Below are 19,268 nucleotides of genomic sequence, written 5' to 3'. Positions count from 1 at the left end.
TTTAAAACTTCAGTATATGGTAGGGTGCGATCCTGCTGCAGCAAAAATGCATCCAAACATGCAGCTGCATGTTGGATGTGTTTTAAATCTGATTGATGCAGCATTTTGGGATGCAATTTATGGACAGCTGTGTTATATATGTTCTGTTCGGGAGTGCTGCGAAATGAAACATCTCCTACATCTTACTTTCGGGGATGCCTTTTGCAGCAGAGGCGGAGTAACGACACGGACACAGAGAGCTGGATTTAAAATGGGTCATTTTTATTAATTAAATTTGCATAATTTATTCATTAAATTAGCATAAATTTAACTAAACCCTAACAAGGACCCGCAGGGTCAAACAATTACTTCCAGGGTGGAAAATGATGTTAGAAAAACTTCCGGGGCAACTTATGGGCATAGCTCTATGCTGATCCAGGTGAAGGGCCCCGCCCTCACCTGGATCCCAGCCATACACCTGCATGTGGGAGGTCTCGACGTCTAACCCCTACAAGGGGATAGAGATGGGCGGGACCCAAAGACGGGTTCCCCCCAATTGGTCAGATCGAGCTAAAGGCACCATGACCTTTGGAGAGAACCTGTCAATCATCCCCAAAGATGCCCAACGGAGAACATGCAGTTGCTAAACACCACCCAGTTTTCCGCCCCTAACCTGCCTACCCAAATGACCAAAGATAAGCCAATCAGCCTAAACAGGGGGCGAAGCTCCCCCTAACTGCCTATCCGTCACCACAGTGTGGAATAGGCGAAAAAACGGTAGCAGAAAATACCGAGACCGCCAAAAATTCCTATTCGGCCCCCCTAAGGGTGACCCACAGTGGCACACTGGAAGATAGGGAGGGCAGGTGGGTGTTCGCTGCTCATCGTCGTTGGGGTGAAAAGGAGGCTCAAAGCCTGCACAGCCCCTTTTATAGGGCTGGCAGGCTCCGCCCCCCGACAACGTCATTGGCCTCGCCTGATGACCCAAAATGGCCGGGATCTCGTGAAATCTCGTGAGATCCCAGCATTCAAAATGACGGCTGCGCCGAGGGCCGTGTCTCCCTGGCCCTGCAGCAAATCCGGGCCGGGGAGTGAGTCACCGCCCGCGCAATATTAGGCAATTCTACAAAACGTCTCCCATGTCTTACTTTCGGGGGTGACTTATTTTCAGGAAAACAGTATGTGAATACTGATGGAGAAGAATATTTCTAGCTCATGGTTGAAATTAGGGTTCCTTGGCGCTTTCTGTTAGTGTGATAGTATGTTTTATGAATGTTGACATGAATTCCTGCTTTTACTTCCTTTTCCCTCCTCCACACAATACCTTGACATGATCTTCCATCTTCATTCAGTACAAATCCTGGATTGCAGGTACAGGAATAGGAACCAGGTACATTGGCACATAGCTGCTGACAGTATCCATAGCGACATTCATCTATGTCTAGTAAAAGAGTTGAATTAGAAGTTAAACCATTTGCCACATTGGATAAAAAAATAGAAGCCAATATCTCTTAACAATATTTATTAACAGACCTTAAATAATTATGATATAATCAATAGTTATATTGTTCTATCTACCAGATTGCATGCTATCTCAGATGCTATCTGTTTTGTTCTGTTTGAACTTTATATAAAATAATCTAAATACATGGGCATCTACATTAGTACTGACTGAACATTCTTTTTTTCATGCTTATATTAGCTACACTTAAGATTCAAAATTCAACAAGCAAGATCGCAATATTTTCACCTGCTTTATAAGATAATTTCAGAATTTAAAAAGCAGATGTATTTATAGGCACTGCAGCCAGAAAGGATTACTTTATTTCTTATTTGTACATCATCATTATTGTTGTTATTAATTAGATTTGTATGCTGCCCTTCTCCGAAGACTCCGAATGCTAGAGTATACCCAAATCTAAATTCATTACTTGATAAAGTCAACAATTCTATTGTAAGACTTCAGATTTTTTTCTTTGTCATCCCAGAAAAAAAGAAGAAAAATAATTCTGTTTCCTAATCATTTCCCTACCCACTCCCTTAATTTAATTCTGACACTGCTATTTCTCTAGTTTTACAATTGGTTGCATCTTAGACTGTGTTTATTTGGCCAATAATTTCAAAGTCCATTACTCTATTCCAAGAGTGCCTTTTGGATGATTTCAACAGTTTTTCATGGAAAAATCTCTGATTATATTTGTGGTCTTCCTTTCCCAGCACCTCAGTTATTTTGGCAGTCAACAGAAGACAATACTAGAAAATTTTTTTCCTCTATTTCCTGTAAAGAAGTCATGATGTATTTTTCTTTCAAATAGAGGTATCCCCCCCCCCCTCAGAATGGAATGTATTGCTATACTTGGATCAAGTATAAGGCTGGAAGTTGACTATTTATCAACCTGGGACTAGGAGTTCAAGTTTCTACCATAAAATATCACAGTCACATGTCAGTGTGAAATGATACGGTCATGAGCTACTAGAATTTTGTATCCAGAAAAGGGTTCAAGTGGTGTACTAGTCAATCCTTCCTCGCCATGGCTTCTAACTGATGTTGCAGCAATAGCCTCAAGTCAAGAGGAGGTCCCAAGTTGCAGACTTGATCCTATAAGAGAGTAAAACACTGTCCAGAACTAAAGAAGGAAGAGTTCTGGAGTCTGAGATTTTCTTAAATAAACAGAAAGTAGGTGGGATTTATTTAGGTCTGTACCATCCTATTTAAACCTCCCCCCCAAATATACACACACACACACAAAGTTCAGGCCCAGAATAGCGATTCCAGTACATCTCCTGCTTGGCCTGAGGTAGAGATATAAAACTGAGTATCAGCAGTATGTTGATAGCCCAAATCAATGAATGATTTCTCGTAATGTTAAAAAAGAAAAAGACAGGACACGGCCAGTCTGGCTAATCTCGCCGCCGGTTCGCTTCCTCATAGACCACATGGACTCTGGGTGTGCACATAATAATAATAATAATAAAAAGCTTCTCCATGTGCATAGAAGAAGAAACAAAGATGGCGCCACTGATGGCGCCATTGAGATAGCCAGTTTGGAGGCATGTCCTGCTGACTATCACTGCCAGTTCGGGGAACGGAGGGAAATTCCCGCTAGCAATTCAATAGAACCAGTTCAAACTGGCTGGAATCCACCTCTGGACAGGACCAAAAAAAAGTCCAGAATTTAGTTAGCCAAAGCCCTGTGTAAATGTTGCTCTACACCTTCTTAATTCTCTCTAAAAAGGAAATATAATATCTTACTTTGATGGAAAGTAAGGATGAAGTAAACACCTAATAGGTAATCTGAGTCACCTCGAGAAGGGCGGAATAGAAATCTAATAAATAAGTAAGTAAGTAAGTAAGTAAGTAAGTAAGTAAGTAAGTAAGTAAGTAAAATATACTTTTGCCTTCTTCATATCTCTGAGATTGACTCCCCCTCTCCAGCAGTGGTTTGCTCCCGGTTTATTATTATTTTATTATTTATTGGATTTGTATGCCGCCCCTCTCCATAGACTCGGGGCGGCTAACAACAGTAGTACAAAACAGCATGTAAATCCAATACTAAAACAGTTAAAAAAAACCCTTATTTGTAAAACCAAACATACATACAAACAAACAAACATACAATGCATAAATTGTAAAGGCCTAGGGGGAAAGAATATCTCAGTTCCCCCATGCCTGATGGCAGAGGTGGGTCTTAAGGAGCTTACGAAAGGCGAGGAGGGTGGGGGCAATTCTAATCTCCAGGGGGAGTTGGTTCCAGAGGGCCGGGACCGCCACAGAGAAGGCTCTTCCCCTGGGGCCCGCCAAACAACATTGTTTTGTTGACGGGACCCGGAGAAGGCCCACTCTGTGGGACCTAACCGGTCGCTGGGATTCGTGCGGCAGAAGGCGGTCTCATAGATACCCGGTTTGACCCAGTTCAAAGAATTTGTAGTGACGGAGGTGGGACACACTGCCCACTCACCTGGGACACTCCACCCACTCACCCAGGATGCTTCTGCACATGCACAGAAGTGTCATGTGCACCCAAACCAGTAGCAAATACCTTGGATATGGAAGCTTCAGGATGGCAAAAAGGGAGACCTATCATATTTTTACATGGTGCATATAGGAATCCACCTCCAGCAATCTGTGTAGCAGGGCAATTGACCAATATCAATTTCAGTGAAGTGCTTACTTAAAAGCACCAAGATTTGGCACCAATATAAAGGAAAACAATAAGTGGAGTATTCTAAAGATTTTTGTTTCATTCAGTAGAAAGAATAGAATAATCACAATGCCTTGCCATTTAAAAGCATGATGCAGCAGAGAAAGGAATGAAAAGAAATGTCTTGCTCATTCATAGATGAGAGAGACAGAGAGACAGAGAGATAGAGAGAGAGATGCAAAATAGATAATAGACAAATGGATAAATAGACAAATACACAGTCTAATCATCAGAACTATATGATGAGCAGTGGTATGTGGCAGGAAATAATTCTGAAGGGAGAGAAGCCAGCTATCTGATGTTCCCTGTAAGGTTGTTAGAATGTACTAATGTATTTCACCATCTGATGAAATCAGCTGGAACTTAGACCACTGCAAAAGTTCAAAGCAGACCTAAAAGGCTGGAAAAACCAATCACAGCCAACAAAAGCAATGCATTCAAAGCAAAGAATCCATTATAGAACTTTCCTAGTGTTTCAGCTAGCTTATTCCTTTGATAATGATTGACCTAGCTCATGTGTGTTTGGGGTTTCTTAAAAGATCACCCAAATTTCATGCCGTTTCATATAACATTTGTAAAAAAAATCCTCTTTATAATTGGAATTCATGATCTCATCGATTGATAAACATGTCATGAATGTGACAGTACTGTTTGCCAATGTAACACCATAATTTGGCTATGTGCTGGTATTGTGTAACTAAATAAGTAAAAGGAATGTTTTCCACACTAAGCAAGAGACAAAAATATGTTGATGCCGTTTATATCCTTTGGAATAGGGACAGAATCTGGAGAGGGACATTCAATAGTAATAGCAACAAAAAAAACACTCTCAAGAAGTTCTCAAGTCATGACAGGTAGTCCTCATTTTGCAATTGCCCCACTGAGCCACCATTTACAGTTATTACAGTGATGAAAAAAACCCACGATTTTGCAGGCTTGTAATAAAAAAAAGCTGAAATAAGATAAGCACAGTCACGATTTCCCTTTATGGTGAAGTAGTTAGTCCCAATTTTGGTTACTAAATGTGGACTACCAGTATTGAAAAGAAATCATAAAACTACTTTTCTCAACTCCACTTGTAATGTTAACTTCCCCCTTCTTTCCTCCAATTATCCTTAGCCTTTAGTAGAGGTTTGGAAGGGGCGTGTCACCCTCTGGGAATAGGGTAGACATTGCAGACAGCAGTTTCTAAGAGAAGCCGATCCCATTGTAACCTACCTAAGCATTGGCCTTCTAAAAGCCAGTATCCTTCAGTGCAGGAACAAGTGTATCCTCCTTCAGTGTTGATGCAGATTTGGGTAGGGTTGCACTGATGTGCTTCAGTTGCGCATTCATCGACATCTGCAATGCAGGGAATAATTTAGGATTAGTTAGAATAATTTTTAGAAGGAAAACCACATTTATTTTAAATTCTGGGTCCCGTCCCTATGGTACAGTATAAAAAGATTCATGTAACTAAATAAATCAAAAGGAATGCCAAAATAAATTTGGAGTTGCTTTAAGAATGCCTCCAAGGCATTGGAGATAATTCACTCACTTGCCAAGATCTGAATGGATCAAAATCATTGACAGTACTCCACCCACCAGATACTCTGTCTCTTATCAAGTTGATTCAATGTCAGGAAATGTTCCTAATTTCTCGTATTACATTGACGGGTCCAATTCCTGGAAAACAACATTTCTGAATTCATACCAACTCAGCATCCAGCATCCTGTTTCTGTCCTTGTTTCATTACATTTGTTTTTACAGGGAAGAAAGCCCAAGGGATGGTAAGGGCTGCTGCAAAATCATTCTTCAGCATTATTTAGGAAACTGAGTGTAGAAGTACTGTGGTTTAACAGTTGCAAAGAAAAGAAAGTTAATGAGAATTTAGGGAGAATCTTCGTCATCAGTGGGGGGAAATGGTAATGGTGATGATGATACTGTAAAAATGTATGGGCTGCCCTTCTCATATTCAATTCAATTCAATTCAATTTATTAGATTTGTATGCCGCCTTTCTCCGAAGACTCGGGGCGGCTCACAACAACAATAAAAACAGTATAACAATGGAACAAATCTAATAATAAAATTACATTAAAAAAACCCCAACAATTTAAAAACCATACAACACATACATACCAAACATAAAATATAAGAAAGCCTTGGGGAGATGTCTTAATTCCCCATGCCTGGCAATATAGGTGGGTCTTGAGTAACTTGCTAAAGACAAGGAGGGTGGGGGCCGTTCTAATCTCCGGGGGAGTTGATTCCAGAGGGCCGGGGCCACCACAGAGAAGGGTCTTCCGCTGGGGCCCGCCAAACGACATTGTTTGGTTGACGGGACCTGGAGAAGGCCAACTCTGTGGGACCTTATCGGCTGCTGGGATTCGTGTGGTAGAAGGTGGTTCCGGAGGTGTTCTGGTCCACTATACATGATTCTTTGTGGCTCACAATTAAAATACAATCAAAACAGAATATAAACAATGAAACATAACCAAAACAGAAACAACATAAAAATAGCAGTTGAGAAAACTCATAACCAACTATACAGGACCATCTTTTGGAATGTTTCTTGCTGTGGGAACTTGGGGGGGGGAAGTGTTGGCTGCATGCCATGACACATTCCTTTTAGGTTCTCAAGGTCAGCCTTTGTTCAGCATCTGGAAGGAAGCTTCTGGGAGTTGCAGGATACACTGGCAGAATCAGTTTGGTTCATGTGATAGGCTTGTGGGAGGAGATGCAAGGAAATGGACTCTAACCCGGTTAGAGATATCCTTGTAATTTTAGATTAGGGTTTCTCCAGTTGTGTTAACACGGCCCTGTTAATAAATTGGAACTTTGAAAAAGGTGAAGCCTTGGACTCTGATTTATTTCTCGGATGCTATTTGGAACACTAACATTAACTCAAATCTAGTCTAAATACTGATCTAGCTACTCCGATAATGATAAAGCCAGGTTTTTGTGTCCTGCAAAAGGGCAACATGGTTGGGGCAAGTCTAATTAGGAGAGAGAGATTGTTCCAGAGGATGTGAGTCATAGCACAAACCTACCATCTTAAGAAAAAGTAACATCGTTTCACAGACAGGACACAAAGCATGCCTCTCTTGCCATATCTCATAGGATGAACAGACAGCACTGTGAGGAAATGGTTTCATGAGCACCACGGTGGTGGGACAAAGTTCCACCAGGACAGAGGCAGCAGTGGGTGCTCCAAATTGGGCCCAGTTCTAAGAACCAGTAATGCCTGCAGTTGGAGGCTCTGCCTACCCACCTGGGATGCATCTGTGCCATGCATGTAATTGTGAACTGGTAGTAAAGGGTTTTAGAACCCACTACTGGACAGAGGTCTTCAAACTTGGTAACTTTAAGACTTGTGTACTTCAACTTCCAGAATTCTTCAGCCAGCATAGCTGGGAGTTGAAGTCCACACATCTTAAAGTTGCCAAGTTTGAAGACCCCCACAGTAGGAACTCCCTCCCTGACTTGATGCCAATTTTACACAGTTCTATTTTGGTGCTGCTTCTACTGCAGTGACAATTTTATGCTAAGACTTGACTGACTTAAATCTGGGGCAATTATGATGATTATTACCATTAATTTCAGTCATGTGATTAATGACTGAATAGTAAAATACAGAATATAAAGGCCATTAAAAATGTTGGAAGAGTCCAACCCACCTCAGAAGATTGTTAGGGGCAAAATAGAAGGAAAGAAAATTACATATGCCTTGAATTTTATATTTAAAAAGCAGCATAAAATAATAATATTAAATAATAATTGTTAATAATGAAGACAAAGAAATCTGAATAGTGGATAGTACAGAACCTCAAGACAACAGAATAGAAGAAAAAAATGGACAAAATATAAAGGCCTGCAAATAGAAATGGAACAACGGTGGCAAAAGAAAGCAAAGATGATGCCAATAGTAATAGGTGCTTGAGTACAATCCCAAAACAACTGGAGTATCACTAACACCACCAACACTGAGAAAATCTCTATCAGTCAATTGCCTAATTCCCTAAATTGAATATATTCTACTGAATGTTGTCAGGAGGAAAGGAGTAAATACAGATAGTGCTCAGCTTATAACAGTTCACTTAGTGACCTTTTAAAATTACAAGAATTATGATAGTTCAAGTACAAAATGGAAATAATAATAATAATACAGTAATTGCAATATATGCCCCATCAATCAGTCAATCTTCCTTTTTTTCCAACCTACACAAAAAAATACAGGAAATCTCCACAGACAATATACTAATAATAGGCAACTTTAACACAATAAATGATAGAAATAAAGATTATAATAGCCTTCAAAAACACAAACTGAGGAAGGAACGTCCAGCAACATTTGACACATTGAAATCAGAATTAGAAATAAAAGACGTTTGGAGATAATTCCCCCCAAATAATAAGCAATATACATTCTACTCTCACCCCTTCAAATCATCGTCTAGAATAGACATGGCCTGTAGGACTAATAAATGACATTACAAATATAGAAATATTGCCCAATGCATGGGCTGATCACAAAATTACAATGGCACTGAAAAAAGCGACTTATGAGCATTTTTCACCCTTACAATCAGTGAAGCACTGCCATGGTCACATGACCAATAGTCAGACACTTGGGAACTGATTCACATTTATGAAGGTTGTAGTGCCCCAGGGTCACGTGATCCCCTTTTGCAACCTTCTGACAAGCAAAGTCAAGGGGGAAATCAGATTCACTTAACAACCGTGTTACTTTTTTAACAACTGAGTTGATTCCCTTGAAAGGTTGTAGCAAGAAAGGTCATAAAATGGAGCAGAATTCACTTAACAAATGTTTCACTTAGCAACAAAAAAATTTGGGCTCAATTGTGGATGTAGGTCGAGGACTACCACTATTAGTGAGAGTCACCATTCAGAACCAGAACCTGAGCCCATTTCTGTCTTCTGTAGTCCATATTTAACTTGAGGTCAAATTAGGATTGAGTTGAAATAAAAAAAGATATAATAGGGGGAAAAGCAAACACAACTGTTCTAGAAAAAACAGTGTAGGCATTATTGACTATAGGAGGCTAGATATACAAAACCCAAACAATATCAAATCAAATAAAATTCAGAGAGAGAAAGAGAGAAGTCATACACACAAGTATTCCAAGGACATTCTTTGGCATCTTTTTCTTCTTTGGAAGACTATTAGCAAAGTAAATGGACCAGAGAGTATTATGCAAACACAACTTCCAGATTCAATTGCTTAGTTTAATGCAGTGATTTTCAACCTTTTTTGAGCCGCGGCACATTTTTTACATTTACAAAATCCTGGGGCACACCACCAACCAAAAGGACACAAAACGACACTCTAAGACACTCTCCTCTCTTTTTCCATCCCTGTCTCCTCCCCCTCTTGTGTGTGTGTGTGTGTGTGTGTATACATACTCTTGAACCATTTCCAAAAACAGGTGAGGGCTGGGGGGGTTTCTCTCTTATTTTTTGGGTGCTTTTTATCATATGTTTTAAATCAAGAGTCACTTCTCTTTCTTTCTCTCTTTTGTTTCTCTCTCTTTCCTCTCATTCTCTGTCTCAATCATTTCCTCATTTCTCTTTTTTCCTCCCCTCTTTGCTCATTTCTCTCTCTCTCTCTCTCCCTTCCTCTCCTTTTTTCTCTCTCTCTCTTGCTTTCTTTCTATCTCTCTCTTGCTTGCTTTCTCTCTCACTCTTGCTTTCTCTCTCACTCTTTCTCTCTCTCTTGCTTTCTCTCTCTCTCTTTCTCTCTCTCACTCTTTCTTTCTCGCTATTTCTCTCTATCTTTTCTTTTTCTTGCTTTCTTTCTCTCTTTCTCTCACTCTTTCTTTCTCTCTCACACTCTCTTTCTCTCTCTCTCTCTCTCTCAGGAAAAGGTTGTGAGACCAGAACCTGAGATTCCTTCTTCGCGGCACACCTGACCATGTTGAAAAACACACTAGTTGAAAAACACTGGTTTAATGCAACCCACCAATCTGCTGCCAGGGCCTTGAACTGGGAACATCCCTGAAATACAGTGGTACCTCAAGATATGAACCCCTCGTCTTACGAACAACCCAAGATACGAACCCGGGGTTCAGAAAATTTTTGCCTCTTCTTACGAACTTTTTTCGTCTTACGAACGCCAAACCCGAACTTCCGGGTTCAGCGTTCGGGAGGCTGCTGGGAAGCCCCGCAGCCCAGCTGTCACCTTTTAAAACAGCCAGGGGTCTTCCCGGAAGCCGAAGCCGGAAGTTCGGGTTTGGCGTTCGGCTTCGGGAAGCTGCTGGGAAGCCCGCCGGCTGTTTTAAAGGTGACAGCCAGGCGGCGGGGCTTCTCGGCGGCGGCGGCAGGTTCGTAAGATGGAAAACGTTCGGGAGGCCGCTTTGGGTTTTTGGCTGGGAGGGAGGGCAGGAGGTCCGGTGCTGGGGGAGGGAGTCAGGAAAGTCCTCCTGCTCCCCCCTCCCAGTGAAAAACACAAAGACGGTCTGCCTCCGGAGACCCCTTTATATTTTTGGCTGGGGGGGGAAGCAGGAGGCGCAGGATCGGGCCGGCGGCGGGTGCGGGAAAAGGCAGCAGGTCTGGGACACCCCCCACCCAGCACTTTGAATCCCGCCGCTTCTGCTGGATACGGGCGGTGGGCGGGGCGAGCTGCCAAGCCCCTGGCTTCCGCGCCGCTCGTCCCACCCACCGCCCGTATCCAGCAGAAGCGGCTGGATTCAAAGTGCTGGGGTGGGGGGGCTGTCGGGACACCCCCCACCCCAGCACTTTGAATCCCGCCGCTTCTGCTGGATACGGGCGATGGGCGGGGCGAGCTGCCAAGCCCCTGGCTTCCGCGCCGCTCGTCCCACCCACCGCCCGTATCCAAGAGAAGCTGCTGGATTCAAAGTGCTGGGGTGGGGGGCTGTCGGGACACCCCCCACCCCAGCACTTTGAATCCCGCCGCTTCTGCTGGATACGGGCGATGGGCGGGGCGAGCTGCCAAGCCCCTGGCTTCCGCGCCGCTCGTCCCACCCACCACCCGTATCCAGCAGAAGCTGCTGGATTCAAAGTGCTGGGGTGGGGGGGCTGTCGGGACAAGCCGCGCACAAAGGCCGAGGCGAGGCTGAGCAGGAGGAGAAGCCAACCAGCGAGGCGGTGGGCTGGGAGCCGCAGGCGAAAGGAGCTTGGGCATCGGAGCGCGGCGCCAGGCATTGTTCTCCGGACCCCGCCCGCTCAGCCCCGCGGTGGCCCTTTCCCTCTACAGGCTGCGGGCGGGGTCCGGAGAACAATGCCCGAGCTCCTTTCGCCTGCGGCTCCCAGCCCACCGCCTCGCTGGTTGGCTTCGCCTCCTGCTCAGCCTCGCCTCGGCCTTTGTGCGCGGCTCCTCCGCCGGAGCTCTGCCGCGCGCCCCTTCGCATCCCCTCGCTCCTTGTCCCGACAGCCCCCCCACCCCAGCACTTTGAATCCAGCAGCCAGGCTGAGCGGGCGGGGTCCGGAGAACAATGCGTTTGAAGGCTGCTGGAAAGCCGCGCGGCTGTTTTAAAAGGTGACAGCCGGGCTGGGGGGGTTTCCAGCAGCCGCCAAACGCAGAAGTTTGGGTTTGGCGTTTGGCTTCGGGAGATGGCTGGGAAGCCGCGTGGCCGTTTTAAAAGGTCACAGACGGGCTGTGGGGGGTTGCTGGGAAGCCCCCCAGCCCGGCTGTGACCTTTTAAAAGAGCCGCGCGTCTTCCCAGCCATCTCCCGAAGCCAAACGCCAAACCCAAACTTCGCTCCTGTCCTGGCTAAATCGTGTGGCAGTAAACAGGCTTTGGGGTTTTGGCTGGGGGGAGAAGTAGGACCTTCCTAACTCCCTCCCCCCCAGCCAAAACCCCAAAGCATGTTTGCTGCCACACGATTTAGCGGCGAAGTGACGTGAAGGGATGGAAAGCTGAAACCGCCCGGTTTCAGCTCCCCATTCCTCCACGTCACTTCGCCCTGAATGCTTCTTGGCCGCCTGGCAGAGCGCTCGCAGCCAGCGGGCGGTGGCGGTGGGGAGGGGGAAGCCTCGCGGGGAAGCCGGGCAAGAGCGATCTTCTGCCGGCCATGGGCGAGCGGCGGGGAGTCGCCCATGGCCGGCAGAAGATCGCTCTTGCTGACCTGATGCCTCACGGTGAAGTCGGGCAAGAGCGATCTTCTGCCGGCCATGGGCGACTCCCCGCCGCTCGCCCATGACCGGCAGAAGATCGCTCTTGCCCGGCTTCCCCGCGAGGCATCAGGTCAGCATTCTGGACGGGCGGGCGGTGGGCGAGGAGGGGGGAAGCCTCGCGGGGAAGCCGGGCAAGAGCGATCTTCTGCCGGCCATGGGCGACTCCCCGCCGCTCACCCATGGCCGGCAGAAGATCGCTCTTGCCCGGCTTCCCCGCGAGGTAGCAGGTCAGCATCCTGGGCGGGCGAGCGGCGGGGAAGCCGGCGGCTGTGGCAGCTGCTGCCCCCCCTGTTTTAAAAGTGACAGCCGGGCGGCAGCGTTTTTTTGCGGGTTTTTTTTTGTTGTCGCATGGATTAATAGACTTTACATTGTTTCCTATGGGAAACAATGTTTCGTCTTACGAACCTTTCGTCTTACGAACCTCCTCCTTGCACCAATTAAGTTCGTATCATGAGGTATTACTGTATATGGTTTATCAACTTTTTCAGTTTGTCTTTTATAAATAATTTGTCTGATGGGTCAAATTAGAAAGTAATGGCCATGTGTGCCCCAGAAACAGATGGTCTGCAATGCTAATACTGCATTAATATGAAAGAACACCCCAATTTCAATGTTAATTATATGTAACCTTCACAGCCTTTTTGTATTCACTTTATTTACTTTACTCCCCTTTATTTGAATGTCCTTATTAGAATATGACTGTCTTTTGCACATGGAAGTCTCTGAAAATGCTGGTTATGAACAAAATTTGGCAGAATATGAAAAATAAAATCCCTTCTTTTTAGATACTGCTTCTCAATACCGTCAATTTTTTTGTCTGTCATAACATTGTATAATTTTCTCTGAACTACAGAAACACATTGTATATGTGGGGTGCCTCAGGAGTCGGACCTCTCCCCCCTGCTATTTAATATCTACATGAAACCACTGGGTGAGATCATCCAGGGTCATGAGGTGAGGTATCATCAGTATGCTGATGATACCCAGTTGTACATCTCTACCCCATGTCCAGTCAACGAAGCAGTGGAAGCGATGTGCCGGTGCCTGGAGCCTGTTAGGGTCTGAATGGGTGTCAGTAGACTCAAGCTCAACCCTGATAAGACGGCGTGGCTGTAGGTTTTGCCTCCCAAGGATAATTCCATCTGTCCATCCATTACCCTGGGAAGGGGGAATTATTGACCCCCCTCAGAGAGGGTATGCAACTTGGGCGTCCTCCTCGATCCACAGCTTACATTAGAGAAACATCTTTCAGCTGTGGCGAGGGGGGCGTTTGCACAGGTTTGCCTGGTGCACCAGTTGCGGCCCTATCTGGACCGGGACTGATTGCTCACAGTCACTCATGCCCTCATCACCTCAAGGTTCGACTACTGTAATGCTCTCTACATGGGGCTACCTTTGAAAAATGTTCGGAAACCTCAGATCGTGCAGAATACAGCTGCGAGAGCAATCATGGGCTTCCCTAGGTATGCCCATGTTACACCAACACTCCGCAGTCTGCATCGGTTGCCGATCAGTTTCCGGTCACAATTCAAAGTGTTGGTTATGACCTATAAAGCCCTTCATGGCATCGGACCAGACTATCTCTGGGACCGCCTTCTGCCGCACAAATCCCAGCAACCAGTTAGGTCCCACAGAGTTGGCCTTCTCCGGGTCCCATCGACTAAACAATGTCGTCTGGCGGGTCCCAGGGGAAGAGCCTTCTCTGTGGCAGCCCCAACTCTCTGGAACCAACTCCCCCCCCCACAGATTAGGATTGCCCCCACCTTTCTTGCCTTTCGAAAACTTCTGAAAACCCACCTCTGCTGTCATGCATGGGGGAATTGAGACTTCTCCCCTGGCCTATATAATTTATGCATGGTATGTTTGTGTGTATGTTTTGTTTTTTAAATAAGGGTTTTTTTTAGAGATTTTTAATATTAGATTTGTGATACATTGTTTCTTATTATTGTTGTGAGCCGCCCTGAGTCTGAGGAGAGGGGCGGCATACAAATCTAATAAATAAATAAAAATAAATAAATAAAATATGATGTTGTATTTGCATTCAAACATCTATTTGAAAAGGTTTGCTCGTGTGAAAAAAACCCGCAATTTAAGCGTTTGGAAATTACATAATTACAAAATTAATGGCAAGTTATTCTAAAGTTCCAGAGCGGTACTAAAGACATTATATGTAAACACAAGCCTTTGTTAACATCCAGCAGAACTTGCTCCATTTGTATTGCTATCTTTCTTGAAGATGCTTAGATTAATCATTCGTAGAAATGAGGGGAAATGCCAGTTCATAGAATTATTATTATTATTATTATTATTATTATTATTATTATTATTATTATTATTATTATTATTAATTAGATTTGTATGCCGCCCCTCTCCGTAAACTCGGGGCAGCTTACAGCAATGATAAAAACAATATATAATAACAAATCTAATAGAGTCTAAAATAACAATAATACATTTAAAAAGGCTAAAAAGCAAAAAAAACCAATATATAAAAAACATACATACAGTCATATCATACATAAAAAACTGCATAGGCAGGGGGAGATGTTTCAGTTCCCCCACACCTGAAGAATAAATAAATAAATAAATAAATAAATAAATAAGAAAAAAATTCCCTTCTTTTTTATTAAAAGAAATTAATAATAAAACAAAACCAAAATCTATTACTATTATTACTATCTTCTCCTCTTTTTCCATCCCTGTCTCCTCCCCCCTTGTGTGTGTGTGTGTGTGTGTGTGTGTGTGTGTGTGTGAACTCTTGAACCATTTCCAATAACAGGTGAGCTATTGGAAATGGTTCAAGAGTTCACACACACACACAAACGGCTGGGGTTTTTTTCTTTGTTATTATTTGGGTGTTTTTTACCATATGCTTTAAATCAAGAGTCATTTCTCTCTCTTTCTCATTCTCTCTCCCCCTCTTGCTCACTCTCTCTCTTTCTCACTTTCTCTGTCCCTCTCTTTGTATCTCTCTCCCCCTCTTTCTCTCTCTTTCTCTGTTTTCTTTCTCTCTCTCTTGCTTTCTTTCTCTCTCTCTTTCTATCTCTCTTGCTTTCTTTCTTTCTCTTCTCTCTCTTGCTATCTCTCTCTCCCCTCTCTTTCTCTCTCTCTCTCTCACTTCTCCCACAGCGGTGGCTGCAGCTTCTCCTCCTCCTCCACTTCTGCGCTCCCAGCCAGGGGGCTGCGAGAGAGGGTTTTCTCCGCGCGCTTCAGGAATGCCCGCCCCACCCCTCTCGCAGCCCCTTCGCTGGGAGCGCTTTCCTCCCGAGCTTTCAGCAAGGGGGCTGCAGTAGAGGCAGGGCAGGCGTTCCCGAAGAACTCGGAGAAAGCGCTCTCGCAGCCCCCTTGCTGAAAGAGAGAGAGGGAGAAGGAGATTTGGAGGAGGAGAGGGGGTGGATCGGGCGGGCGGGGGGCAGGGCCGAGAGGCCAGGGGCGCGAGGGGGCCAGAGGCACGGTGGGGAGACAGGGGCGGCCGCGGCTCCCTTTCCTTTTACTGCCGGCGCCTCCCTTCCCCCCGGGCTGGCAGGGGGATGGGGAACGTGCGCTCGTGGAGAAGGGCGCGGGGGGGTATTTGGGGGTGCGCGCCTGCTCACGGGCGCAGCTTACGGGGAACGGTGGTGAGCAGTCATGGGCCTTCCAAGGTATGCCCATGTCTCTCCAACACTCTGCCAACTGCATTGGCTGCCAATTGGTTTCCGAACACAATTCAAAGTGTTGGTTATGACCTATAAAGCCCTACATAGCATTGGACCAGTTTACCTACAGGACTGCCTTCTGCTGCATGAATCCCAGCATCCAATTAGGTCCCACAGAGTTGGCCTTCTCCAGGTCCTGGCAGCTAGACAATGTTGCCTGGAGGGACCTAGGGGAAGAGCTTTCTCTGTGGGGGGCCCAGCCTTCTGGAATCAGCTGCCCCCAGAAATTAAAAACTTATTTATGCCGCCAGGCTTGGGGTCATTAGACCCCAGCCTTTGTCCACTGAATGTTTAATATGTTTGGCTGTATTGAATGAATGAATGTGAGACTTAGTTTTTATAATGTTTTAGTTAATTAGCTATATTAATTTGATCCGATTGTAATTTGTATATTGTTTTATTGACATGTTGTGATCCGCCCCAAGTCCACAGAGAAGGCAGGCATACAAATCCAATTAATAAATAAATAATAAATTGCCAAGCTCAAACCAACAACAGTTCATAGATTTTCCAAATCATGATCCATTAATATTTCATTAATTTGCAAATTACAAATGGTACAATTGCTCTAAGTCTGGAGTCCCCAACCCTTGGACTGCGGCTCAGTACCGGCCCACAGCCCGTTCAGAACTGGGCTGCTGATGCAGTGGGTGAGCGTGTGTGCACATGCATAGCTCCACTTGTGCCCTGTGAGCATGCATGTACGAAGTTCCATTTGTGCAAGCAGTGGGCACACGTGCCTGCTGCATGTGCAGATGGAACCATACACCTGCACTCATCCACCTCTTGCATGAAATCATCACTTCCACCCCTGCCATTCAGCAAAGCCAGAAAGGCTGGAGATTGCAACTCTAAGTAATGAAAATGTTTGGTGCAAGCCTTTTAAACAGTCAAAAATATATTGAATGAAGTTAAGAATCTTCACAAATTATTCTTACTGCTCTTGAAACAATTTGTCTATCTTATAGTATAGTATTCAGTATAGATAGTCATCACTTACCAACCACCATACAAAGCTACCAAATCATTCATACTATTATTATATCAGAAGTGAGAAATAACCATAATATCCATTGGAATAGCAGGAGGATAGAAAAAATTAGGAGATTGCTAAGAGAAATAGTAAGGCAAATGACAGCACCTTAATCAGCATTTGAATGTGGAAGGCTGAAAAACAAAGACTATTTAAAATATTGACAAACAGCATAAAAAACTATTCCTATACATCAAGTTTAGATTTATCAATCCACATCTATCAATCCATATTTCTTTTAGCCATCCACATATGTGAAAAGTGTGGCTCGTTATGTATTCAATCTTCTATTTATTTTTTCCTCAGTTTAGCTGTTCAATTGCCCAAACCCACTCCCGTTAAAAGCATTTCTTAAACAACAGCAAACCTCTGGGTTTTATTTATACCAATACTGGAGTTTCTTTATCTTGCCTTTGGTCTTGTAACATTGCAATTGTCTATCTCTCGTGATATAATTATTCTCTCTGTGTATTTGTCCTTTTAGACTAGGGTTCATGGTCAGTTTCTTCAACACACCCTCATATGAACATTCTAGAATCATCCTCATCTCCCACAGACAATTTTTCCCAACTGAATCCTTGGAAGTGCTTGTTGGCTTTTGACCAAGATGAATATTAAAATGACATCCAGCTCTGTTTTCTTTGACCCTTTCTGCATACTTTCTAATTTTAGGATATCCATTTTGAGGCAAGGTGACCAAATGGTATATTTCAGAATATTGTTTTTGACCAGACTCCTCATTAGGAACAACTGATAGAGCACAAATGCAGTTATTCTGAGATTACCCACTACTGTGCAACTGCATGCTTTATATTATAACAACCAGCCCAGGAACAAACTCAGATAGAAGCTCTTGAATCACAGCACACCTCATTTGTATTCTGTGGTTGACTAACAGACTCAGTTCCAAATATCAGAAGAACAGGTGTTTTGGCCTTGGAAACTGATAGTCACTATAATGGCAACACATTGGGGGGGGGGGGTTAGAAAGAGTTTGGTAGAAACTGTTTAAAACTAACCAGTTTTAATTATAAGCATAAGCTTTCATGAGCTTTATGATATTTAAGAATTTTCTCTTAACTCTAAGATAACAAGAATCTTTTAAGAGAGCTGGTAGAAAAGATGAATTTCTCACAGTGTCTCTGACCCGCCATATTATGAGTTGCATTGGGAAAAATCTTGATAGGTTCTGTAAAACAAAATATTGTCCGTTCTTTATGTGTGATCTTTGGCTTTGCTGAAACCAGACAGATTATGCAGGGGGAAGTAAATTGCTTTTCAAATGTTATTAAATTTTGGGTTTGTTCCTTAGCCAGCTGTGCTCCAAGTGCAACCCTCATAAAAGCTACACTAATTCTTCTCTAAGCAATGTGGCTTTGGGGATTCTTTCTAAGCTAAGAAGATGTATTGGATAAATGCCAGCACTGGAGAAACATCCTTGAGTGGTTTTGGCTTGAAAAATATAACAGCTGTGTCCGCATTGCCATTAAATGGACAGCTTTATATAATGTTTTTTTTTTACAAATGTACACATTACAAAGTCTTTATCCCCTTTTACTTCTTTCAAGTACTAAAGTTATTTAGAAATGCCTTTAATATCAGTTCAAAGAATAACTCATTTATGCTGTAATTTACCGGTAGTGCTTATTATAAAAAGGTATTCTGCTTTAAAACACGAATAAATGAAAGAAATCAGGATCTGATGTAATACTTAGTTGGATATAGTTTATCCTTAGTAATTCATTTGATAAACTGCTTTACGGTATTGAAACTTTTAAAGAAGGTGATTACCGGGATAAAGTAACAGAGCTATGTTAGCTTTTGGCAGAAAAACACACAGAATAATTGTTCACTTCTTCATTAATTTTAACATTTTTTTAAAAATACTTTAGTGCTTCATTAGGTCAACAAATGCATATGTTGTTATTTGTTTATTCATCTAAGGGAGAATTATTATGAAAGTACCTCCCTAAAAATAAAGTCTGTGAACTGGAGAATCTGAATTTGAAGAGATTGGAAGCATATAATAAGGAGGAAAAAAGGGGCAGATGAGCGTGCAGCAATCTAGCAATTATGTGAAAAGTATTTAACTAGGCAAGAGCTCTCTGCTCTTTCTCTCTGTCTGTTCACTGTTAGCTGTGTACTGTTGCTGTTCGTGGAAGTATGCTTTGAAGAAGCTGTAACACTGTATAAGCTGGTTCCTGTGAGTTATTGAACTAAGAT

The 19,268-nt window shown here is 43.6% G+C and overlaps 1 protein-coding gene across 1 annotated transcript in view; it reads right to left on the bottom strand.

Moving 5' to 3' along the window:
* The window catches only part of FBLN5 (fibulin 5), a 74,069-nt gene that overhangs the window by 27,684 nt on the left and 27,117 nt on the right, over positions 1-19,268 (bottom strand). Inside the window, 2 exon segments of the mRNA XM_070753602.1 lie at positions 1,304-1,420; positions 5,400-5,522. Of these exon segments, the coding sequence (XP_070609703.1) occupies positions 1,304-1,420; positions 5,400-5,522 (240 nt within the window).

The sequence above is a fragment of the Erythrolamprus reginae genome, chromosome 1 (assembly GCF_031021105.1).
Source record: "Erythrolamprus reginae isolate rEryReg1 chromosome 1, rEryReg1.hap1, whole genome shotgun sequence".
NCBI lineage: Eukaryota > Metazoa > Chordata > Lepidosauria > Squamata > Dipsadidae > Erythrolamprus > Erythrolamprus reginae.
Note: the sequence above shows the minus strand (reverse complement) of the source record. Positions and strands in the feature narration are given on the sequence as shown.